This window comes from Lissotriton vulgaris, chromosome 3_1, assembly GCF_964263255.1.
Source record: "Lissotriton vulgaris chromosome 3_1, aLisVul1.2, whole genome shotgun sequence".
NCBI classification, from domain to species: domain Eukaryota; kingdom Metazoa; phylum Chordata; class Amphibia; order Caudata; family Salamandridae; genus Lissotriton; species Lissotriton vulgaris.
In genome coordinates, this window is record NC_141689.1 from 821,787,527 (window position 1) to 821,813,851 (window position 26,325).

A 26,325-nucleotide genomic window follows, 5' to 3' on the forward strand; every position below is an offset into this window, starting at 1 on the left:
TACGGATCCGCCCCTCGGCCCCCTCCCGAGCTGGCGATTGGCGGTCGCCCCTCAGCCCCTGCGCCTGATTGGCTGGGGGCTCCGGTGAGTCAGGACGCAGGCTGGCAGTTGTGCTCAGCTTTACGCTGAGAAGTATTGACCTACTAACACAGATCTGTACAGCAGCGCCTGGGAGGAGGGAAAGATCCGCTGCTGGGGGGCTCCTGCCATCCACAAAAATAGAAAATAAACTGCTCCAATCCCAGCCTGTAGACAATCCTCCTGGGGAGAGAAAAGGAATGGACCAACAGCGAAAGGATGACCATAGAAGAGGCAGATGAGTGTGTGCTGCAGATGAAGATCACACAGGTAATACACAAATACTATGTGTTGTTCTAGACATCAGCTCGGCATTCATGTTTTTCCGAACATTGTGTCATTGTGCTTGCTGTGTACTTGACAGGAAATGGATGGCGTGGTGACCGGTGCCACCTTAGTGAATGCTGCTTGTTGCATAACACCACGTTCGATGCATGAAAACAAATAATTTGGGGGGCACTGAGGATTGATGATTGCGAAGCCCCGGAACGGGTCCCTTTGTTATCGAATATCATTTAGTGTGTTTTAGCCTTAGGATAATCCAACCGCGTAGGGGTAAGCATGTGAGCGATAATGAATGAAATAGTACCGTTTCGCTGGAAACGTTGTTATGAATGAAACGGACCGGGTGTATCTTAGGAAACGTAAGGCAGACTTCAGAGGGGCTCTTTTACCAGCCGCAGCGTGGTTGTTGCATCCATTGTGTTGTTCTTTGGTTGGCCTCGGGTGGGAAGATGCCGGCTCCTCCATTGCGTAACCTGTCCGCGGGTTGAGGGGGGCTGGCCGGGCTTGTGACACTGCTTGTGCAGTTACATGGCCATGCGGTATTTCACTACCCGGCCGTTCTCCCATCCATCCATTCAACCTCTAGTCTAATCCTGGGGCGTAGTATGTGAATTCGGAGCTTAAAATGTAAACGCATCTTTTCCATTTCCTAATGTCCTTATGTTTTATTTGGTTGATTTGGCAAAATAGGATCCGTGTCTTGGGCTTAGGGGGGGGGGGAGATTTCACGTTCCCGAGGTCATGCGACCTGCTAATGGGAGCTCGTGCATCTCTACGGTGTGTTCTGCTTAGCCATTGGTTTTGCAGGCGCACGGATGAGTTCCTGGAAATGTTGCATTATGTAACCACAGAATGTGCTGGCAGCCGGGCCGGAGGGGAGGAGGGAGGGATGGAAAGGAGGGGGGAGAGCCGGAGGTTGAGCAGGGAGGAGGGCGAGCCCATTACACTGTAACGAGGCTGCCACAAAGAACCAAGGGCTGCCTCCATAGCGGCCAAGCGCCAGTGGACCCGCGTCTTGCTCCCGTGTTCCTGCAGGGGAGTCTTTTGAAAGGAACTGTCCTCGAGTTACGCTGCAGCGCCCGCTGTGCGCGCCCAATATCCGTTTTCATTCATTGTACTATATTTAGCGCCGAGGTTCACATCTTTCGTCACACGTTGTGATTGTGAGAGGCCTTTTCTCGGTTGCTTGAGAACTCAAGATGTCTAATCATTAACAGCAGTCTGCTTCTGTCTTTGAAAGGCCCCTCGGCCGGCCTTTGCTATTTGTGGTACTGGCTGACGCTGGCACACGTCAATGGAGAGCAGAAGCAGCGAAGCGCCTGGCATTCATTACAGGACAAAGCCCTGGCGCTGCATGTGTAACAGGATCTGGGGCTCGCGTAAGATCTCCGTTTGTTTAACAGGCGGCAGTGCGTCCCCTCTCCAACCCCTCCCACTGCTATCTATAATTAGATGCCTTTAGTTAAGCGCCTTATTGATTCTCCTGGTGCTGTAAATTGATACCGCGTTTTCGGTGAAATCGCGTTCGCCGAACCCCCGTCATCACCACGAACAAGCCCACCTCTGTCTTTCTGTTCCAGGAAAGCGAGGCTTTCCCGTGTGGTTTCTCGCTTTGGGATCGGTCTGTGCACCCATCTAACCCGCAGGCCCGGGAAGGGCTTCTGTGAATAGAAAGGGTGCAGAGAGAAGCCAGAGAGGCTTTGCTTTATCCGAGGAATATTTTGGCGACATGCATTGACAATGTTCTTCATGTCGCACCCAACCGTACCTAACCCTCCAGCGCCAATAGGTATTGGATATAGGGCGGGCGGGAGGCTCCGTCCCTTCAAGAAGCGTTTTCCTTTGTTTTGTGTGATAAGAACCGCGTTTCTTCCATAAAGCTGGGGATGGTGCCTGCGCGCACCCCTGCACTGGGACATGGGCTTAGGGCGTAAAGCAGGGTACTGCATGGGGTGGGGTAAAGGGCCACCCATCCGTGCCCCTCCATTCATTTTAAGCTGTAAAAAAATCTATGCGATATGGGCGACCTAGAGCACAATCAGAATGGGAGGCATCATTTTCCGTCATGACGGGTGCGTAAGGCACCTTCGGCCCATGTGTTATCCGGGCTGAGTGACATAAGCTGTACATAAGAAGCAGCTCCCGCCCCATTCCTTCGCTTGCCGCGGCCGGTGCCTGTCGGTGCCCCGAGGCCGCCGGCGCCCAGGGAGCGGACCGCGCGCTCTGACGGATCTAGCCCCGGGCAGGGGCGGCGCGCCGAGCAGGGCCGGGATGCACCCTCAGTCACGTACTCGCCGCTGCGCTGCTCGCTGTTCATTAACTAAGCTGGGAGAAGGGGGCGGGGCCATTCTACAACCGGGAGGCTCTTTACACACACACAGCACGCCGATCCCGCCGCTCCTCTGACTGGATGGAACAACACCCTCAAATGAAAGGATGTGCTTTGAGAGGCGAGCTGACAAGAGGCAGCAAACAGGGCTCACCCTCCCGCCTCTCATCAAGCTTCAAGCTTCGTGTATAGCATCAGGCCGCAGCATGTCGCCTTCGCGCGTTATGTCACTGCACCCATGATCTAGTTATTGTTGCATGGTTGCTGCTGCATAGATGCAAGGATATAGGGACCATTACGTGCTCGGGGGACATGGCTCGTGTCAGGGAGCTATAAAATGGCCGGAACTTGAATTAATGTCATCTATTTTACCCATAGGAAAGGGACCACATTCATTTAACCTGCTGTAACAATTATAACCTCTAACGGCATTCAAGGCCAGAGAACAAACAGCTCTGCCGCACACAATGTAGGCATATGATTGCCACATTTTCTATTTCTCGAATGTCTGCTGCATATGTCCCATTATTACGATATTTCTGTTAAAATGGACTAGGATTTTAGGGTTGATTTCAAACAGGATGTAGTAAATTCGAGTTGACCATTTGAATTATTCCTATCAGGTCAAAGAAGTACAAACAAGGAGACTATGCTGGTTACAAAGATTCCAATACAACTAATTCCGATAGATACAGTAACCATTCCCAGAGACAACCAGGAACCATTTCGAATTTCTCCATGTTTTATTTCATAATTCCACAGACGCACTTGACTACCCACTGTCAGTTGGATTTTCCCCCAAGGTTCAATCTAACCTTTACACGTGCCACGTCATTGGTGCATCTCGCTCTGAAGGCACCCGCTTTTTTGTGTTTTATAACAGCGTATTACAGTCTAGCCTCAACATATTGTAAAATGAAATATGTATTTTCCTAAACGATTTTCAACTTACTACGTACAACGAGCAATGCACCTATTTCTTTTGTGATGTGTTCTTTGGTTCAATTTTTATTGACATCACTATTGCTATTTACGTTGTGCTATGCTATGACGTTATGCTGTCACGTCATTATGTTATGATTCACACTGTAATGGGCAGCACGCCAGGTGAAAGGCAATAGGTTTTTGCGTATACGTACTGTCCACGCGTGAACTGCCTGATGCTTGGAAAGCGTTTGTCTCTTTGAGGTCATTAATTGGCTTCAAGAATATACAGTTATGCAGAATATAAATTGCACCTTATTATTGATGTTTGCATTTTTGGACTGTTGTTTCCAACGGTGCAGTCGGATGAGATTTCGGTACATTTTTTTAATAAGGATGCCCCCTTACTACCCGAATACCATTTCTCATTTGCATAAAACATGCACACGCTCCGCTTTCCGGTAGTGTGTACTCGCCATGCATGAAGCCTCTTTACCTCTTATGGTTATAAATAGGACATTCAGGCGGAGAGGCTCGTGGCCAATATATTTGGCCTAATGTGGCACCGTGGGGGCCAGTTCAGGCAGGGACACGCAATGGTATCTCAATGGGAAGCTGATACTCCAGTATACAATGGGAGTGGCGCAGCCCGAGTATGCAGCTGTGAAAGCAGTGGGTATTTTTATCCACGCAAGCAGAGCCCCCGCCGACTCGCCTCAGTGAAACAGTGCCGTTCAGTGGAAAAGAAAAATGTCGATGCAGCGCGCATTCATCAAAATATACAGAGCTGAAGTGTTTAGCCAACCTCCGCCTGTCACATTGAGAGCAGGGCGTCATCTGCTGCATTGGAGCAGTGCAGTATATCACAGGCGTGGCTTGTTAAATTATGCTAAACCAGTGTTATCAAAACACGGGAATTCTGGGAGCTCTGTCGAATAGAACTCAGTAGCAATGGGCTGTGTTGACCGATTCAGGTCCCCAGCTGCAAAATGTCCATGTTTGTCCTCTGTCCATCTCTGTTTCAATGTGAGCCTTATGCGTCAAAGGGTGGAATGTTCTACATCCATTATAGCCCTTCTAGCAGAGTATTGTTTGTTGGCATATGCCATCCCCATCATTATGCACATTATTCTGCGGCTATGTCCTGCGACTACAGCAGACAACATATAATTACAGCTATAGTCCTGGGGGCTGCAACTATAATGCTGCATTACATAATTGTTATTGAGTGCCTGGATACCCTCTAGGGTGAGTTATGCGCTATACAAATAGATATTACATAACATTTATGCTTGTAATGTTACTTACAGCCCCAATGTCTTCAGGAGAATAAGTTATCAAACTGTTTTAAGAAGCTTTCACCGCCAAGAAAGCAAGCTCCGTGGGTTGAAGACAGGCATTCCTTCGAAAGAGAATAAAATCACTCTCAGTACAGCTGTGCTCAGCATTTAAAATTACATCTTTTTTTCTGAGTAACCGTAGGCTGTTGCATTTTGCCAGGGCTGCTACACCGCAAGGCCTAGTGCATGCCCGGCACGAGTCAGGGCTTGCAGAGGCTCACAGCTGACGGGGCGAAGCCTCAGACTAGGTTTTAAACCAGCTTACCGCCTTTAAACTGAGTATGCAGCAATTGCTTTTCAAAATCTAAATGACCACTTAACGTCAGCTGCAGAATTATTTCAGCACTGAGAGCTATACTTAGGCACCACCCCTGGGAATGGGCTAGAAATAAACACGCCTGCCCCTGACGTTGTTAATAGAGGAAATGATGATAGCTCACTGTCGTCTTTACACTAGCCATCACAGTCACTCCAGAGCCGCGTGCACGCCATGATAAGAGACAATTTCTGGCTGGCAGGCAACGGAAGATAAAACAGGTTTCACTCCATAGAGACTGTACTAGTGACACTGGGGATTAGAAGGAGTCTAGGGAACTAGTTTAAACCTGATCTATGGCAGTGTTATTAGTATTAGAAACAGTAGTAGTATTCGTATTCCTTTATAGTATCATTCACATTTCTTGCTGTTTCAAAGCATTAGCCAAGCTGAGCTAAGTTGTACTCTAAGGTACTGGGCACAGTACTTATGTTTTTCCAGTGGCTTGCTGGTGGACACCGCTGGCACTTATTTCATTAAACTGTGACTTTTTGCAAACTTCCACTCTGTCCTGGTCTGCACATGCTTTTACTCACAGAGCTGCAGTAGAAAGCATTGAGACTTTTGTTAATTTCGACAGTTCATAGAAAAAAAAGGAAGACAACCGATACAGTTATACATTTGATATTTGTTGTATTGGAAGCACTTCTTCTCTTTCTAATAACCGAAATGGGAATAAAAGAAGGACTGCAGTTCTCTCTCCTGGAAAGTGCGTACAATGCTTTCCAGTGAGGCTGACTGTAGCAAAGAGCAAGCATATAGCGATTAGAGTCAACTTGTAGATACTAGTGGAGCTACAACTGCTGCTGGGACATAAGGAAAGCAAGGACTTCCTCCTCGGCCAACACATATTCTCTCTCAGCCTCCCAATAACAATTGAGGGGACTGACATTTTGATTACATATTAAGCACTGAATAATAGAGTGACTACCATGACAAGTCATGCTGGACCAACTATGTATTGTGGGTCTTTGTGAATTCAGAATGCCTCTTTCTGAATGTTAAGGGGTGATGTAGGATGTCAATGATTAGGCGGCCCGTAACTGAGAAATTTCATCCAATGCACACCATATTTTGCATGGTGAAGTCATGAATGCTTAAGGCATTGCAAAGAAGCTTTCACAAGGCCTATCTGGGAGCATATCTGGTAACGTGTTTTGCTCATGAGCTTGTTCTTTTAGCTAGATTTTTTTATGGACCAATATAAAATTCTTGACATAAGCCCTATTCTCTATTGGCCGTCACTGGTCTAATTCAAATCTGTAATCTACCCATTGATGTGTTTGTTGGCGGGTGTAAAAAGAGTTTGCTATATCTCTCTGCAGCTCAGCTGGGTTGGGCCAATGCAATCCAAAACTGCTAACATAGGGGTTCATTACAATGGCGGAAGGACCTCCACCACCAGCCATGAGGTGGCAATCCTTCTGCCATCAGACAGCAATTTCCCCCCACCACATTACAATGGCGGGGGGATTCAGACTGCGACTGTGGCGGATACAAAGACCGTCCGCCACGGAACCGCTACAGGCAATCATTCAGATTGCCTGGCAGAGCGGTCTTCATCCATAAAATGGTGTCGTGCCTAGCAGGCACCGTCCGCCAAATTAGGATGCCTCATCCCCACCAGCGGTGGATGGCGGTTCAACCGCCATTCACAGGCTGGCGGGGTTTGCATTTGGGGACCCATTGCGGGCCCCCCTTGTGTTGGGGGGAGGTGGGTGTTCATTTCCCTGCACCAGGTGCCAGGAACCACGTGGTGCCTGCCATGTCGTGCAGGGAAATGCTAACAGTGCATTTTGGACATTGTGGCGGGTGCTGCAGCCAGCAGCACCTGCTGCAATGTTAGAGATACATGATGCGACCGCCACAGTGGCTATCACATCATAATCTTTTGTGCGGGACCACCGCCTTAGAAGTGGGCGGTCCCAAGCCCCACGATGATGGCGGTCAGACTTAGTTTGCTGAGGTTGGAGCATCTTTTGAGAGTTGATGCAGAGAGTACGGGAATTGAATGAGAACAGAATCAGAATTACCTTCTCGCTGGGCTTGGCACTGTCAGATAGAGTAACTAGGGTAGGACTGCTGTGGAAAACTGCAGTTTACTGAACTCGCGATCTGGAGCCACTAATAAGCAGTAACTATGACTCCATTAATTCAGTGAAAACCATAACAATAAATCAGCATTAATGTACACAGTACAAAAATACCTGTTACATCTATCACCATATTGCCTTATGTAAGAATATCTGTCACTGATTCCTTTTTATTATTGGCATGCTTGGCATCTTGGCACAAAAACCCTGTGGGGGTGTAGCATATGCTCAACTTATGTAAACGAACACAGCAAAGACACTTTACTGTATACAGTGATGAATGTACGGGTGTAGCCAACTTCAGAGACTGATTTTGTGAAGTAATATCAGTTTTATTTAAATATATATTTTGACTGAACTACACAAGAAAAACAAATGTGAAATTCTTTGATAAGCCCACGAGAACAGAAGGCGCGACCACACATTCGCTGTTGCACAGAATTTGGCTCTGAGCCTGCAACTTCTTCCTCTACACAGCACTGTTAAGGATATTATCTTCTTAGATTGTTCACCCAATGCCTCCCTTTTTGAGTGCACTCACCTCTTCTGTCCCTTCTCCCCATGCCAAGAAAGAAAACATTACTTTCTTTCTTTCATTGCACCTAAATCCATCTAATATCCAATAGCCTTTTGTTCCTGCCCCATTCTCTTTCTTCCTTGGACCAAGCACCTGCCGTTCATTCATAAAAGGAACTAAAGATCACTGTCTGTATCTCCTTGACATCTACCCCTGCTTTTCCACATGTTTAGTATACCCCAAGTCCAATTTGCCTCACCTTTTAATCCAGAATAAAACATTTGCCCTCGTCAAGATGGAATAAGTCAAGAACTTTATCTCAGTCTCCACCTCCTTGCGGGTCTTTTGAAAGTGCCTATGTTTGCAAAAAAACAATTCCACACAACCCTGATTTCCTCTCACATCCACCATCAAATTACCCAGCACATTTGTTACACACAGTCATCCGTATATGTTCCTTTTTAGGACTCGCCTAGGCAATTTTTGCACTGTCTCTTCAAGGACATGAGGTATTCAGGATAAGGATATAACATGAAGCTCTGCTCACTTTTGGCACATCTTTTTAATTGGCTCCTGCCCTTTGTAAATGGTGGCTTTTCATTGGTTAATAGGCTTAGTAGCCCCTCCTTAGTACCACCTTTTCTCTTCTTGTAACATCCTATGAGAACACCCCATGTTACATGTGTTGTTACTGGGTAGGCTTTAATTACAGCCTCCGAGCACTATTTTCTTAAATAGCTTTGTCCTGCCGGCTGTTGCAGAAATGCATACTCCCCCTCAAGGCACTTTTAAAATTAATTTATTCAGCCATGGCTCGCCTAGGCAAGAATAATGGTGGCCCCACTTTTCCTTTGATATTTGGTGGCCAAACGCAATCCCATACCTTTCTTTTCCTGTTTATTTATGGGTTTTTATTACAAATGTGTCACCTGTGCTCTATCTTAAACATCTTAAGCCAAAGCACGGGTGCTGCAATTGCTTTAAAAGGAAACCAACAGAAAAAAAAATGTATTTTTTTCGGTTTGTTTACTTTTGAAACAATCGCTGCACCTGCGCTTTAGCTTAAGATGTTCAAAGCTAAAGTGCGGGTGCGGCTATTGTAACAAAAGTAAATAAATAGAAACTAAAAAAGCATGTGGATGCCATTTGTTTTCTATTTGCTTACTGTTGTTACAGTGGCAGCACCCGCTCTTTAGCATTCAACATCTGAAGCTTTAAAGCTTTAAGATTGCTTTAAAAGTAAAGAAATAGAAAAAGGCGTTTTCTTTACTTTTGAAGCTATCGCGGCACCCGCACTTTAGCGTATGATGTTGAAAGCTAAAGTGCGGTTGCCACAAACGTCTTGCATTTGCATGCGTTTGAGCTATTGGCATTGTAAATAGCAATGCCTCTTATTTATGTGTTTACAAAACTTGCAAGAGGTGTTTACGCACCACTTGTAGGTTTTGCAAACACATAAATAAAAGGCAGTATCATTTACAATGCCAATAGCTCAAACTCTAGCAAATGCAAGAGGAATTGCATAGCAAATGCTTGTTTAGGTCTGGCATTACCCAAGACCTCATTGGGAGCCTGAAACAGCACAGCAGCGGGACCGCCAGTGCACTTTCCTGCACAGGAAGAAATGCACCATGTTGTGTGTTTCTTTCTGTGCAGAAACTGGGGGTGCAGAAATACAGGGCTCGCAAAACGTACCTCTCTGCTTGCACCACCATGTACTGGGGCAAGAGGGGTCCTGTATGGTCCTCTTGCTTTCCTCACCGCCATCAGTTACATGAAGGGAGAACCTCCATGAGACCGCTGGCGGTGAGGAAATTCGTATGTGCTTGCTTGGACTACCAAGCACATACAAATTTCCTCACCGCCAGCAGTCTCATGGAGGTGCTTCCTTCATGTAACTGATGGCGGTAAGGAAAGCAAGAGGACCCTACAGGGCCCCCTCGTGCCCCTGTACATGGTGGTGCAAGCAGAGAGGCACATTTTGCGAACCCTGTATTTCTGCACCCGCAGAGCATATTACTGCCTTCAGACTGGAAAACCAGGGACTGGCAGTTTCCTGGCAGCTGCGGCTGTGCAATGGCAGTCCGACTGACAAATCCCTAATAGGGCTGTCAGAACGCCGGTGCGGCAGTGGCTGGACCTCCACCATCGTATCCCCTGAGTGTGGCAGTCTTCTAACCGCAAGACTCTTAATCTGGGCCTTAGATTCCAACCATGGAGACCGAATTAAATATTGCCTTTCCTCTTCCAAGTTACTAAATGCAAGCAAACATGATTAGATGTGAGTTTTCAGTAAAGCTTAGAGAAATGCCATAGAAAAGTGTAGCCTAGCGCTAGGCATAGTTTATTTAACTTTCTGTGATAGGAAGTCCTGGAATTCTGTTCCTAAATCAGAGGAAGCCAATCCAGTTTATTGGGATTCAAAATACCTTCGTGGCTACCCCGCAACTGAAAGAAGCAGCTCTTTGAGACCGTTCTAGGGAAGAGTGCCCTATCTACTACACTCGCAGTCAGAGGGAATGGAGGGGGGGGGGCGGAGTGAGAAATCAACTGTGGAACAAAACTAGATGGCAAGTAATAAGGAATGCTCTGTGCTGTGAAGCTGGACATTATTCGTCAAGTACAGTTCAAACTATGGAAGTCTGTGACTTCATGCTTTATATTTTTGAAGGTTTTTGGGTTTGTCCTGGATCTACAAACATCCAGCTAGAGCACTGAGTGTGCTGTGCAAGGATCCCCATTTGTGCTCTGCTCTAGATGACAGAAGAATCATGGTGTCCTAATGTTCAGGGAGGGTCTCACGATCAAAGTATAGAAACAAAGTTCACTGAGGCTAGAAAGAATACAGCTGGAATTATCTGTTTTCCCCAAAATAATATTAACTGCTATATCTCTCTCTCTGAATTTAGCACAGCCTGTCGATGATGCCGCTACAACCATACCATCAGAATCTGGCTGGGACAGAAAAGGCCCAGGCACCAACTTACAATTATCCCCATTAGTGACTCAGCTCAAAAAAAGTGTCTCACGTTTGCAAATAGGGATAGTTTTAATCGTATACAGGCGTGCTGTATAGGTTTTTTGCAAGGTATGGGAGACTGCATGCATCTGTGCTTGCTGCAGACGATGTCGGTGGCAATATCAGGGAAATCAGAAGTAAAAACGCCCTGCAGGCCATAAAACAGACCCAAAACCATCCAAAAATGGCCCTCACGCTGACCTTCTGTCAAACCAGCCCTTCTGGAACTGCCCCATTGCCCGTAGGGCAGTCCGACCCTGCATACCATCAGGGTCATGCTCTGGGAATCACAAAATATTTCAACCTCTGCCTAGCTGCTAGAAATGAAGTTGTGAGCTTTTTAATTCAGATGCTTTTCTGACAGAAAGCAACCAACAGGGAAAGACTGCTGAGAAAGATCACTCTCGTTTCTAATAGCAAAGTTGTCTCTGTCTTAACTGATGCGATCACATCAGCGAGAAGCGTGACTTTAAGAAAGTGACATGAACTCAGCATAAAGTGCCCCGGTTTAAACCATACACACAGCACGTCGACCATATTTCACCCGTGACCCGTCTCAGATAGAAGGGCACTTCCACACGCTTTCGCAGGTGAATGTGTGAATGGCCTGGCAGGCGTATCTCTTTTTACATAGAAATTGTCCAATACCTTATTTTGCGAAATCCTTGCAATAGTCTTCTCACCACAGGACAAATAGAAAAGGCATCAGTGAATGTCTGTCACACTGACGAGGAACAGACAATGTACCCATTCCTACCTCCCTGAAATTTGGCAAGGTTAGGGGACAGACACATTTCTACAAGATTTTCTCCGGGCAAAAACGAAGGCTGATGTGTTTTCGTCAGTTTTTGTTTCTTGTTTGATAGGAATGGAACAAACAGACTGTGTTCCAGCTGTTTATTGTACATTAGTGCAAACTGTCGGAGAATGTGTGTCGCCGAGTGACATGCACTTGATTACATTTCGTACACCCACAGCTTCTGCTTGAAATTTGTGTTGATCAAAGAAACATACGCAGGTGAGAGATAGTGCTTGCTGTGAAGTGGATGCCAAAGTATACTGATTTTCTGTCTCATATTGCTGTGGATGGCTTGCCTCCTGTTTCTTTGCTCGTCATACCATTTAAGTTACTTGATATTCAATGCACTAATAATTTAGGGAATTCCAATAGACCATTTGGAATAGGCTCCGCCCCTTTCCCTCTGATGACAGGGGTGGGCTGTATTCTGTTGGGCCTGCGCTAGTGAAGGAGGAGTGCTGCTTTAGGGCTTCTCCAGTTTCACAGTGATTTATAAGACTGTGGTGTGCAGGTAAGTCCTTGTGTCTGTTTGCATGCCCACTGTGCGCACGTTTGCACGGTTCCTAAGTGCGCCTAGTTACAGATCCGTCGCGCTTCTATTAATTCAGGGCTTCGTGGGCCTTGACGTGTTTTATTCTAATACTTTATGACACTAGAGGTGGATAAAGTACACGGATATTATAATTCCCCATTGAATGAAGGCTCTTCAAGGCCATTCATTACGTCGAGGATAATGGATGCAGTACTGCGGATAATGGGTGTCTCATTAAGTGATTCGACCAGCCTTGCCTACCAACGTCATCGGAATCGCACGCTTCAGCGCCGAAGGTCTTGTTTACAGAAATGCTGCAATACACAGGTTTTTTTTACCAGTAGCTAGTGTGTGCTGTGCTTCAAGGTTCTCATTTACTGGACAATGAAAACTATCGAACTGGGAGATGACTGGTCTTGGAGGCAGGCACTGAAACAGTAAAATGTGTTTGCTTAAAACCTAATGGCATATTTCTTTCGAATATGAGTGTTTGTTGAACCCACAGTATGTCAGCAGCAATATACTGTAAAATCAGTGCTCTGGTTTTTGTCCTGATGCCTAAATATGGCCTATATACTGCTATTGTGCCCAGGTTATGTGTCTCTCTACACAAATGCATGGTGGTTCTTGCATCGGTGCAGTTGTTGTTCTCTCCTACCCATGACAGCAAGAAGCAGAGAGGCAATTTGTTTCAAGTTCATATGCTGCTCTTTAGGTCTCGCCCTGGAATTCGCATCCGAAGGATGCGTCCAGGGTCGGAGACTTATAGCTGCCTGACACCGGGGAATGAGGGACACAAAACTGTGACGAGCGTGGATTGAGCTGCGTGCACGCGCGTCAACATTCACGCATGCGCACATCACAGCCGCGCACATCACAGTCACAGCCACACCTCCTCCCTCCCCCCCCCTTCGCCGCCGCCGCCGCACCTACACACACACACACAGAGCAGGCTGTTCACAACACATGCACACGCAGGCAGACACTAGCGCACACATACAGACACACACTACACCTCCCCAGGCGGCCCCCCCCCCCGCCCGCCGCCGCCGCCGCCCCCCAGCCGCCGCCGCCCCCGCCCCCCCAGCCGCCGCCGCCCACACACGAGAGTACACGCACAGACAATCCCCCCGCCCCGCCCCGCCTGCAAGCTCTCACTTACCGGCTCGGTGTGCAGGTTCCTGGGCCGTCTTTTGGCACGCCGCAGGGGTCTCCTCACCACTCGGGAGCCCCGTGTTGCCTCTGTTACCATGCAGTCTGCCCTCGCTCTTTCGCCCGGTCTCTCTGAAGCGCCCCGGGACTTCAGCGTGAAGCCTGCATGTTTCGGACGTCCTCCTCGGCAGTTACTTCCTGTTTCTTTGACGAGCCCCGCCCACGTCCAAACAAAGGCTGCCTGACTTCCAGAGTGCGCCCGCGATGAAGAGACGGCCATTTTGTCAGCACACAAGCACCTAGCACTGTGTTTATTTGCATACTGGACTGTCACTGTGCTTTCGGTAACGACGTACAGCTTCGGAGACTGCACACGTTGTAAGCATATTGTGGTGCACGTACAACAGACAGCTGAGTGCATAATCAATCTATGTGAGCAAAGAACATGTTTTCATAACCCTTGCTATCCTTTCCATTTAATTGTTTTGTTCCATTATTTGATTACATTTCCTGATATTTGACAAATGATTTCCGTGTACATGCAGAGGATTAAGCAATTGCAGTGAAAGGACACGCTTATGATGCTATCGCTAATTCTGTGGTTTTATGTATGTCCTGGTGAAATTTCTGTTACACAGTGTAATCTCAGTTAATTTCTGGCATTTGCTTTACATTTGTGATGAAATCATGGCAATTACGTGATTACACCGTGACCAGATCAAGTAAAGAAGCTTCTGTTCGGGTCAATATCCCATGGCATAAACACAGGAAACAAGGTTTGCAAAGAGAACGTGTGCAGATGCTGTTCGTGCACGCGTGATTTTGCGACTTTTTCTTAGTGCAAAATATGTCCTTGTATCCAAGAATGAATGCGAGGATGTACATGGCAAAACAGCTGCCAAATGCTGGACCGATGTTTTTTTGTTATTTCGTGTACTTATTGAAGAATTCCATGTATTTTTTGCAAAAGAATTTACGCAAATATCGCACACTCCTAATATTATATTACATTTCCTATTAATTATCACACACCATTTGCACACAATTGCTAAGGTTATTCTTTCTGAAGGATTTATCTTCATGTTGGGTTTTTTGTTTTCATTATGACGGAAATGAACCTCAACTACGCAGCTAGGGCATGTTTAAAAAAAAATTATTTCTGAATGCAGTGCACATTTTGTGCCTTGCTTCTCTTGGAGCGTGGGGACGCAGAGCCTACATGGAGTGGCTGTATAAAGGACATAGCACCACTTTTTATTGAATAGAAGGTCAATATTTTATTAAGCGTAACATGAGCATACGTGCATAGAGGATGGGCTGGTGGAAGGCTGGGAGAGAATTACAGGCAGTGATGCGGAGAATTTCCCCGTGTTCGTTGATTACAGTTTCCAAGCAGCTGTGAGCACCAAGAGATTACGGTGCGTCCGCTCTTGTTCCTTGAAGACTCTTACTCTAGCGCTCTCTAGTTTGCTGTCTTGCCTGTGGGCATTTGTCCCCAGCCAGATTGCATCTTTAATCTGTGTGGTTTCTGCATGTCGTAAACTCTATCCCAATATTAATAGCTTTTTCGTTTTTTTTCCTTTCTAATTTACATGCGCTTAATTTATTTCATGCCAGCCTTTTAAATCAGAAACGCGCTCCGATTAAGGTCCATTGAGAGCTTTACATTACTGTTGCATGTGTGAGTGCAGAGTGCGTGCAGAGTGACAGTGAGTGCAGAGTGCGTGCAGAGTAACAGTGAGTGCAGAGTGAGTGCAGAGTGAGTGCAGAGTGACAGTGAGTGCGGAGTGACAGTGAGTGCGGAGTGACAGTGAGTGCGGAGTGACAGTGAGTGCAGAGTGACAGTGAGTGCAGAGTGACAGTGAGTGCAGAGTGACAGTGAGTGCAGAGTGCGTGCAGAAACAGTGAGTGCAGAGTGTGTGCAGAGTGCAGAGTGCGTGCAGAGTGACAGTGAGTGCAGAGTGACAGTGAGTGCAGAGTGACAGTGAGTGCAGAGTGACAGTGAGTGCAGAGTGACAGTGAGTGCAGAGTGCGTTCAGAAACAGTGAGTGCAGAGTGCGTGCAGAGTGACAGTGAGTGCAGAGTGCGTGCAGAGTGACAGTGAGTGCAGGGTGAGTGCAGAGTGCGTGCAGAGTGACAGTGAATGCAGAGTGAGTGCAGAGTGACAGTGAGTGCAGAGTGAGTGCAGTGACAGTGAGTGCAGAGTGACAGTGAGTGCAGAGTGACAGTGAGTGCAGAGTGACAGTGAGTGCAGAGTGACAGTGAGTGCAGAGTGCGTGCAGAAACAGTGAGTGCAGAGTGCGTGCAGAGTGACAGTGAGTGCAGGGTGCGTGCAGAGTGACAGTGAGTGCAGGGTGAGTGCAGAGTGACAGTGAGTGCAGAGTGACAGTGAGTGCAGAGTGACAGTGAGTGCAGAGTGACAGTGAGTGCAGAGTGCGTGCAGAAACAGTGAGTGCAGAGTGCGTGCAGAGTGACAGTGAGTGCAGAGTGCGTGCAGAGTGACAGTGAGTGCAGAGTGCGTGCAGAGTGACAGTGAGTGCAGAGTGCGTGCAGAGTGACAGTGAGTGCAGGGTGAGTGCGGAGTGACAGTGTGTGCAGAGTGACAGTGAGTGCAGAGTGCGTGCAGGGTGACAGTGAGTGCAGAGTGCGTGCAGAGTGACAGTGAGTGCAGAGTGCGTGCAGAGTGACAGTGAGTGCAGAGTGACAGTGAGTGCAGAGTGACAGTGCGTGCAGAGTGACAGTGAGTGCAGAGTGACAGTGAGTGCAGAGTGACAGTGAGTGCAGAGTGACAGTGAGTGCAGAGTGCGTGCAGAGTGACAGTGAGTGCAGAGTGCGTGCAGAGTGACAGTGAGTGCGGAGTGACAGTGTGTGCAGAGTGACAGTTAGTGCAGAGTGCGTGCAGAGTGACAGTGAGTGCGGAGTGACAGTGCGTGCAGAGTGACAGTGCGTGCAGAGTGACAGTGAGTGCAGAGTGACAGTGAGTGCAGAGTGCGTGCAGAGTGACAGTGAGTGCAGAGTGTGTGCAGAGTGACAGTGAGTGCAGAGTGCGTGCAGAGTGACAGTGAGTGCAGAGTGCGTGCAGAGTGACAGTGAGTGCAGAGTGAGTGCAGAGTGACAGTGAGTGCGGAGTGACAGTGAGTGCGGAGTGACAGTGAGTGCAGAGTGACAGTGAGTGCAGAGTGACAGTGAGTGCAGAGTGAGTGCAGAGTGAGTGCAGAGTGACAGTGAGTGCGGAGTGACAGTGAGTGCGGAGTGACAGTGAGTGCAGAGTGACAGTGAGTGCAGAGTGACAGTGAGTGCAGAGTGACAGTGAGTGCAGAGTGACAGTGAGTGCAGAGTGACAGTGAGTGCAGAGTGCGTGCATAAACAGTGAGTGCAGAGTGCGTGCAGAGTGCAGAGTGCGTGCAGAGTGACAGTGAGTGCAGAGTGACAGTGAGTGCAGAGTGCGTGCAGTGACAGTGAGTGCAGAGTGCGTGCAGAGTGACAGTGAGTGCAGAGTGCGTGCAGAGTGACAGTGAGTGCAGAGTGACAGTGAGTGCAGAGTGACAGTGAGTGCAGAGTGACAGTGAGTACAGTCACTCAGCACCACCACATTATCACTCAGAACCACCACAGCACCACTCAGAACCACCACAGCACCACTCAGCACCACCACAGCATCACTCAGCACCACCACAGCACCACCACAGCACCACCATAGCACCACTCAGCACCACCACAGCATCACTCAGCATCACCACAGCCCCATTCAGCACCACCACAGCCCCATTCAGCAGCACCACAGCATCACTCAGCACCACCACAGCACAAATATGTTCTCTCAATGTTTCAAGCTTTATTACAAATGTCACAAAAAGATGTTAATATTTCACTTCTGTTCTTGGATTTCGTTACAATAAAATACACTGAACATAATCTTCACAAAAGTTATTTACAAAAGTTTAAGCTATTGCCATTAAAAATTACAATCACTTTTATTAAGTATTAAAAAAAATTAAAAGCCATTGTTATTTGTAATATCAATACATCTAAGTCACGTAAATACAAATGTTGCATTACAAATGCTATAGGTGTCACATTTGCGAAAGTTATAACTATTGGCATTGTAAATGACAAAGCTATTAATTTAGCTATTTTCAAAACCAACACATAAATGAACATTTGGTGAATTACCATTAAAATATTTGACTTTTTTACTAAGATATTATTGTACTCTTTTATGCAAACAAAATTTAGATACTGCATAAATAACTTTAATAAAACATATTTTATATATAGCTTTTTATGTAAAAAAATAACTATAGCACAAAGCAAAAAACAATTGCCATTTACAATGCTAATAGCTCAAACTTAAATAATGCGAGACCTATTGCATTGCAAATGCTTGTTTTCATTTTGCCTTTGGCTTCCCTGGCCCTTAAGGGGAGATCAGACTGCCCTGCAAAAGCGACTTCAATCTGAGATTGCATCGAAGCTCGTCGGGTCCCCAATAGGCGACAATTTAAGAGGCACAATTGCACATTCGTTCAGTGTGGCTCCAGCCACACTGCCGTGTTCACCAAAGGCCAACCACAGGGGCGGCGACAGAGCTCCCCATCACCTTATGCCCGCCCCAAAGGTCCCTCCGGGTATGCTAAATTGTAACCAATGGATAGGGGCTCCATAACCAGTACTCCCTGCTCTCACCCGGGGCTTGTATGTTTGTGTTGTTGCTTCTGTAAAGGGACCATGTCGAGAAGAAACGTATATTCCACTTTCTGACTCATATCCCCTGCAAAAGCAAGCACAAACGTGTTATGACAGAAATGGCCTAGTTGCCCCCATTCTTTCCGTTATACCCAATGCTGGCTCCTGGAAGGCAAATGACACAGAATGATGTTTGCACATGTATCAGCATCACTGTAATGCTGATCTAGGTCATCATCAAATTAAAAACAGAATCAATGTTCTTAAAGAGTCCAAATTAAAAATATAATTAAATGCTTTGTGTCACATTGGGTAATTTTCATTGGGTTAATATTCTGCACATGTTTCTGCATTATGTTGATTACACTGATGCTGGAGCGATTCTCACTTTTGATCCGAGGAACCGGCAAAAAATACATTATGTGCAAGTCAAATCCATTTAATCCAGTTTTAATTGTATTAATACACTCACAAAATCATCAAAAGACACCACGCCTTTGAAGACTCAATAATACATAAAAAAAAGCCCCTGCACGTCATTTAATGAATTATGTCAAATGTTCTAATACTCTTTAAAAAGTAATGTGGAAACATGCTTGGTATAAACTTTGTTAAATAAAAGACAGTCAGTTTGCAAAAAATGAAACTCTTATGTTCACAAAAAACATCCTTGAACTTCAAAGGCTTTTTCCTTTTTACAGATATTTGTTGTTGATAGAGCTACTTGACCAGTTATTGATTGGTGCTTAGTGTGCCAGTAAGTTTCCAGGAGAACAGCTTGCGCTGCTGAAGACATTGGGGTAGTCACAATTATTGCTGAGAACCCTTACTTACCATGTTGAAACCAATTTAAGGACAGCGTCATCTTCCGAGCCGAAAGATCCCATGGTCCTAGCAACTGAAATCTGCACAGTATAAAGAAATTAATTGGTAACTCTTGTCAGTCGGAATTTATAAAACACATTTCTTGTAAAAAAATACTTTATCAGCTATTAGTTAATAAATATAGGAATACTGGCATGGGTTATACGTGAATATTTTTGCTAGAATGACGATGTTTGGCCCACCAGCTCATTTTGTTGTTGTTGGTGCAGTTTCATATAGCACGAACTCGACCCGGAAGGTATTGGAGTGCTTTACATGAGCACCAACGTTACACAAGGACACCTTCATTTTTGATAGGCACGGGTATATTAAGTGATTCGCCCAGAATCACAGGAAGCTGGAGCCTAACTCAACCTGACTCAAACCTGGTTCCCCAGTTCCAAAGCTGGCAGCTCTAGCTGTTATGCCGCATCCTCTCCGACTAAGTCATTGGCTGACCTAATTAAAAAATTCCCACAGACAGATCCATGTCGTCTATCAAGGCAACTGTAAAACAAACAATTCTAGCACAAATTTGAAAGATGACAAACAATCAGCCCATCTAAACTTATGTGCTTTAAAAAGGACAGCACAGCACATTTCTTCCGGAGTCTGATCACATGATGGGGAAGAGCTGTATATGTCAACGGATTTTCAGATCAAAACAATTCTAAAGAGAGAAGAAATGCTCGTCCTCTATGTTCATTGTGCCAAGTATGTGTAAAGACATATCTTCACATACCTGTGTATGGTGATTAAATGATAATATCCTTTAATAAAGCAACTTGTGAATGTGAAATTTGAAGAAACTTGCTATTTTAGGATTTCTCAAATTGGTGGAAAGTTATTTTATAAAAACTGATTTCTGGCAGCAATGAAACATATAACAGAAACGTCCCGGTAATCACGTGGCTCCGTCTCTAAAAGGCCTATTTTGAAAGTTTTGGTTCAAGTCCTATATTTCATTGTCAACAAATCCAGTATTTTTAGTATCTCCAAACTCCATCGGTATGTTACTATTTTCCAGTGGTTAAATTATTGTTTTTGTGAAGTAAGGTTTTTAATTTCCAGAGGGCTACAAGGTGTTTTAGTTCTGAGTAGAGTAGTTTACTGTTGTTAGTTTTAAAGAAACGTTCTGCTGCCCAAAAAGTATGTCATTGGTTAATTTTTATTGGTTGCTGTTTTTGAAGTTTGTATTTGTGTATCTATTTTGGGATATTTAATGCCTTTTATCTGTTTTCATGGGTATTGCTTTGGGTTTTTGAAAAGCTGTATTTATGAATAATACTTGAGTACTCTCATTTTGAAGTGCACAAATGGTGCATCTGTGAATTGTTGCCTTTTTTGCTTGGATGTGTTAACATTAAGGGCCATATGTATCAAGATACCCATTTGCGATTCTTCGCAAATGGGTATGTATGTACAAAATCGCATTTTTTTTGCGATTCCTTAGAATTCCTTAATTGCGATTAGCAAATTGCGAATCGCAATTAAGGAATACTTTCCCATTCATTTCTATGGGGCAGGAGGCTTATAGGAATGAATGGGAAATAATTCTCAATTCGCAAATTGAGAATAATTTAAAGGGTGCAGGGGTGTCCAAAGGACACCCTGTTGCACCCCTGAAATATGCATGGGTGCACATGTGCGAACATACATGCCCTATGGGCATGTATGTGAGTCACATGGCACTTTGAAAAATGCAAAAATATGCATTTTTTAAGGAATCTCAAAATTTGCGATTCCTTAAATGCAATCGCAAAATAAGGAAACGCAAATTTTGCGATTCCTTATTTTTAAAGCAGATTTCCTTGATACATGCCATTTGTCCAAATTACATTCCCAAACGCCGAAATTATGCGAATTTCGGCGTTTGCGAAGTCAATTTGGCTTGATACATATGGCCCATAGTAAAGAGTTTCTTGGCAGAATTTTGGTTTTAAAGTGCATTTCATAAAGGTGAATTTATGAATTATACATTTAGGTTCTTCATTACCATATTCTAGTCACCAAACAATGAGGGTGTGCGCATGTATTGTTGGAAGCTTTATGCATTTTAAGGGCGTTTACAGGAATTGTGGCTTCCTATTTGCTATTTTGTATTTGTCCGTTAATGCAGTTGAGACCTGACCGTCTTGTCAGAATAACTCATCAATCAATCTGTCAGGTCTCAAGGAAATGGGGAGGGGGAGGGTCGGCAGCTGGTATGTCAAAGGTGCTGTGATTCAGTTGAAGAGCCAGGTCTGGACCTGGAAATTGGGGTGCTCCATGTTGGTCGAGAGGTCGTCCGCGTTGGTGGTGAGGCGGAGTGTGCTTTTGTGTGCGTTGGTGATGCCTCCCCTAGTTTGTTGATGCAGTCCTTGTGAATGATCTTGTATCCGTCCAAGAGGGGGGTGGCAATCTCTGGGGCGCAGGTTGGGTTCAACCAGGTTTCAGTGATGAAGGCGATGTGAGGGTTGATGGAGTTGAGCAGGTCCCAGATCTCCACAGCGTGTTTGTGGCAGGAACGTGTGTTGAGCAGGATGCCGTTGAGGCGGATGGGTCAGGTGTTTGTCGGTCGTGCGATAAGTGGGGCTGGTGTGCTGTGGTAGGCCAAGGTGCAGCTGCAGTTTCGGGAGGAAAAAGGGGCTTTGGGTGTCCTTCAGGGATGCCTGGTGACAGTTGGTTTGGCCACATAGGAACCATTGTTTTCAAAAATATTACTTCACCCCAGGTTCTAATATTGGGGTACCCTTATATTACGTACTACATGCAGGTGGAGGAAGGCCTCGAACTCAAACCAGCACGGGTTAGGTGCAGCAGCTTCCAGGCAGAGCTGTGCGGAACGGGAAACAGTTCACTGGCAAGGTTATGGAGTACATCCATGATTAGGATAATTTTTTTAATTTTTTTTTTAATCTAAAACTTTTTCTGAATCAGGCTTCTAGGTCCTCCTCTTGTGGCAACTAATATGCCTCCTTTTGGTTTATTGTTTTTTATATTTATTTTTATATGCCACAGTAGTGTCACTTGTAGGAATTACCATATTTTTACAGACGGTCTAGAACTAAATCAAGGTTTTAAATCAACTTTGTGGTTTATACAAATCCACAAATTGATTTTTCCACAAGAATTAGCCCACCGGTGAATTCCCCATATAAAGCTCATCAGTAAGACAAACTTCCATTTAGACTGGAGTACCACAAGAAGCACATTGCCAGTGAATTGTCCATGCTTATTGGCTTAGAAAGCAAACCCACAGTACTGTAGTGCAGTGTCGCTCAGCACAGGGGATACACGCTCACTGAGCCCCATTTAATCCGTTTCTTCCTGCGCAGGAGAGCCAGTCACCAGTGCCAGTCCCACGTCCCTGCCCATGCTGTGACACAGAAGCGAGACAGGCGTGGGTGGGGTTGCTACCAGGACTTGGCTGCCCGCCTGACTCCTTATGCACATTACCCCAGGCTCCCTGCTGCCCCACTGAATTCACTGACGTATGTTGTCCTCTGATAAATTCTTCACAGTGAATTGACTGAAAATCAAACGAACTGCTTGTCGTGTTGAAAAATTATTCACCCACCTATTTTTCAAGTTCATGGTTGTGTCAATTTCTGCACCCACCTCTCGTTCGTCACTCAAGTAACATGCACGGTCACCTCATTAAGCCACCTGCAAGCTTAACTTTTTGTGTCCATTTTCCCTCCTGCCTCACCACACATTCATGTATCTGCCCTAGGCCTGTTCTCACACTACACTACACTATTCCCACTACTTTCTCATCCTTGCCTCCTCACTCATAAACTCTCAAAGTCAGAGTTTCCACCCTACATTTTGCAAGGGGGCTTCTGTGGCACCCAAGGAGCCTCCCGTCTGTAATCACACACTCATCCTTCAATCCCCAGCCATCTCCCACCGGCACTACCCTTCCAATCGCATCTAACCTCTTCTTAAACCACAAACAGGCGCGTCCAACCCTGTAGGCACAGCGTTTCCACCTGTTTGTGAAGTATGCCCTTCCTCCTCCTCTCATCACCCCTGAGTCATGTATACAGAACTACTTGAAGGCTATTGGCCACAGTAAAACTGCCCAGGTGTTCGCATCTGCCATGTACAACCCTGAGTGTATGACCAACGCATAAATACTTAAACCCGAAAACTTCAAATCTGCTCCGGGAGGCGGAAGAGTTGTTGTGCTTTATGTGACTGACAGGTTTATACTGCTGAGGGCCTTAGACGCGCTAAAGTGTGGGCAGGTGTTTCCTTACCTTGGAATTTCTACATTCTTGAGACTTTGCGGTTTTGTGGGCCTGGCTCATTCGATGACAAAGTCATGCAAAATGAATGTGTGCATGGTTCGGACAGCATGTCTTTGAGGACCAGGCAGCATGGGGTGCCAGGCAATCAGCTGGCTAACTATCGACCCTGGTTTATTGCCACTGCAACACCCAGAGGGGGTGGAAACAATTAAAAACACGAGTAAAACAATTAGAACAGTTTTGAGAGAAATGCCATAGAATTGACAGGATGTAGTTGTCCCCTGGTGGTACCAGTGTGATATCACATTACTAGCCAAGGAAGTGTCTGCTGCACGCCCACGCGGGAGTTGTGGGCACAGGCTGAAAGGAGGAGTGCATTCTTCCAGTGAGTAAGCGAGTCTGTGAGTCCTCAGTACACAGTGCATGCTTTCGGTGCATTAGCCACATACAACATTACCTGTGGGCGTTCACTGAAAGAAGTAATGGATTCAGAACACTTTTACTGTGAAGTGAAAGGTTTTCCTTTCTTATTCCAAGACAAGAATTTGCTTAGCAAGAAAAATTCATCAAGCATAAGAGTTCTTACCCTCACACTATTCATGCCTCAGAGAATTATCATTTTATTGAAAATTAACAACAACATTAAAGGCACCAGATCACTCAGTGATAACCTGGTGGTTACATTTGGAGTCTCAATTATTTAGGATTGATGTCAAACAAAGGGTCAGATCACTATTGTAAATGGGCTATGCTTTCGGTATGCTGGTGTTCCTCATTTATGTAGCTTGGCCTTCTTATGTTGACAGACAATCGGTTTTGACGTTTGCATAAACCTAAACAAGCGTCTGGAAAATCTCTGAGAGAATGTGTTTACCCTAAAATGCTTCCAAATGCCATCTATTGTGTAAGCAGCAGAGATTTCTAGGAAAGGCATCAATACGCAAACGTAGCTGCCCTTGGACGCATATTGTTTTATTCATTTGATTGGCACTCTAAATCCCTGTTTTTGCCCTTTTCTTTCCAGCCAGTGTGAGCCCTGCCTATAATGAGGTGCAACTCAAAACTGCAAAAAAGCTTACTTGAATTGTACTGACTTAAAAATACAATTCAGTAAAACCATGCCACATATTTCTAATCATTCTCATGCACGCTTCTTTTGCAGAAAGCATAGCAAATATGTATAAAATACCAGAATGTTCAATTTTTTGTGATGTTATCCAAACATTATCTAATAAGTGTTATTGTGTGATTTCTTTCTGCAGGTGGCCTAGAAATTCCTTCATTTAAGAAAGTGGAAAGAACATGGGAACGGAGACTTCCCAGGCATTTGAGGACATGGCACAAACAGACCTCCGGATATAAATACATAGAGAGCTGTCAAGTGGGTATGTTGCACAATTCCCAGGAAACTTGTTTACCCTTTCAAGAGCCTTCAAAGTCCTGTTCAAAATAATTTTAATGCAGCTGAAGAAAATGCAGACCATTAAACAAGAAAAAATCCATGCGGACGGCGGGAGTAACCTGGACAACATGATGACCCTTAACTCCTCCTTATCGGACATGTCTGAAGCGTATGCTTCAAATGATGATATGTTATTCGATGAAGGAAGCCATGGGAAAAACAAGTCGTCATCGTGCCGCCGGAAACGGGAATTTATTCCAGATGAAAAGAAAGATGCCATGTATTGGGAAAAGCGGCGCAAGAACAATGAGGCGGCCAAGCGGTCTCGCGAGAAGCGGCGCCTCAATGACTTGGTTTTAGAGAACAAGCTCATGGCACTGGGGGAGGAAAACACTGGCTTAAAGACAGAGCTGTTAGCACTGAAACTCAAGTTTGGTTTGATTAGTGCTGCCGCCTATGCCCAAGAAATCCAGAAACTCAGTAATATAGCCACAGTGTATTTCCAGGACCATCCACTGGACAAACCTACTGCAAGCTCCTTTGTGATGGAGCATGAACATTCATTGATGGCCAGCAGCTGTATCTCTGTCATTAAGCACTCTCCGTTGAGCTCAGCTTCGGACATATCAGATTCCTCAATAGCAGAGCAGTGTCAGGAGATGCCGCCGCAGAAGCCCCGCCGAATTCCTGAATCCTCATTTCCAATGATAAAACAGGAGCCGATGGAACTGGAGACCTATGCCACAAAGTCAGAGGATGAAAATGTCTCTTATCCTGGATCCATGTACCAGACCTACATGGGAAGTGCATACACTGGGTACTCTCACTCACCCCCCTTGCTGCAGATAAGCTGCTCTTCCAGCAACTCCCCAAGGACATCAGAAGCTGATGACGGTATAGTAGGAAAGTCATCAGACGGGGAGGACGAGCAGCAGGTTCCCAAAGGCCCCATTCATTCCCCAGTGGAATACAAAGCCCACACTACAGTAATAAAGGTCCCAGAGGCGCACTGTTCTGCACTGCCCCACAAACTCAGAATTAAGGTCAAAGCCATGCAGGTGAAAACAGAAGCGCCTGATGTCGAGTATGAAGCTGCGCAGAAGTCCTTGTTGCCAATTGACATGTCATCAAAGAGACATTGCCAGCTGTTAAAGCAAGACGCACAAACTCTACCAGATCGTCCACTGACCTCTCTGTCTGTGCAGGTGACCAAAATCCAAGACTGGTCTCTCAAACCAGGTCACTGGCATCCGAAGGAACATAATAAAATTGAGAGCAGAAACAAAGTTGGAGTTCTGCACAAAGCGGACACTGTCTACAAAACCCCAGATTTGGAAAGTTTGTATTTGAAACAAGGTATAGCAAACCTATCAGCAGAGGTTGCTTCCCTCAAGAGACTTATTGCCACACAAGACATATCAAGTTCAGATTCAATCTAAAATACTACTGAAAACAAAAAAAACAATGTAAACATATTGTCTGATGGATGTGTTTGCCTGTGTAGACCATTGTTTTGTACAGTGCTGAATTTTCACTGGACTTGTGCTGTCATTTCACTGTAATGTTAATAATGACTAGTTGCTGGTGTCTTTTTCATGCACAAGTTGCCACTCTATGACGCCAAGATTGTGTTATGATCACTATGCCTAGCAACCAGTTCAATAGGGTGTGCTGGGCTGTGACATGAACCATTATTTTTGCTGTTATGTTGTAAATGTGCAAGTTATTAATTGTAATAAAGTATTATCAACAAA

At 45.5% G+C, this 26,325-nt stretch overlaps 1 protein-coding gene across 1 annotated transcript; it reads left to right on the forward strand.

The window, feature by feature from the left end:
• Positions 1 to 26,325, forward strand: NFIL3 (nuclear factor, interleukin 3 regulated). Its single transcript, XM_086961129.1, has 2 exons — positions 1 to 348; positions 24,432 to 26,325. The coding sequence occupies exon 2, from the start codon at positions 24,628 to 24,630 to the stop codon at positions 26,008 to 26,010; it is 1,383 nt and encodes a 460-aa protein (XP_086817255.1). The 5' UTR covers positions 1 to 348; positions 24,432 to 24,627; the 3' UTR covers positions 26,011 to 26,325.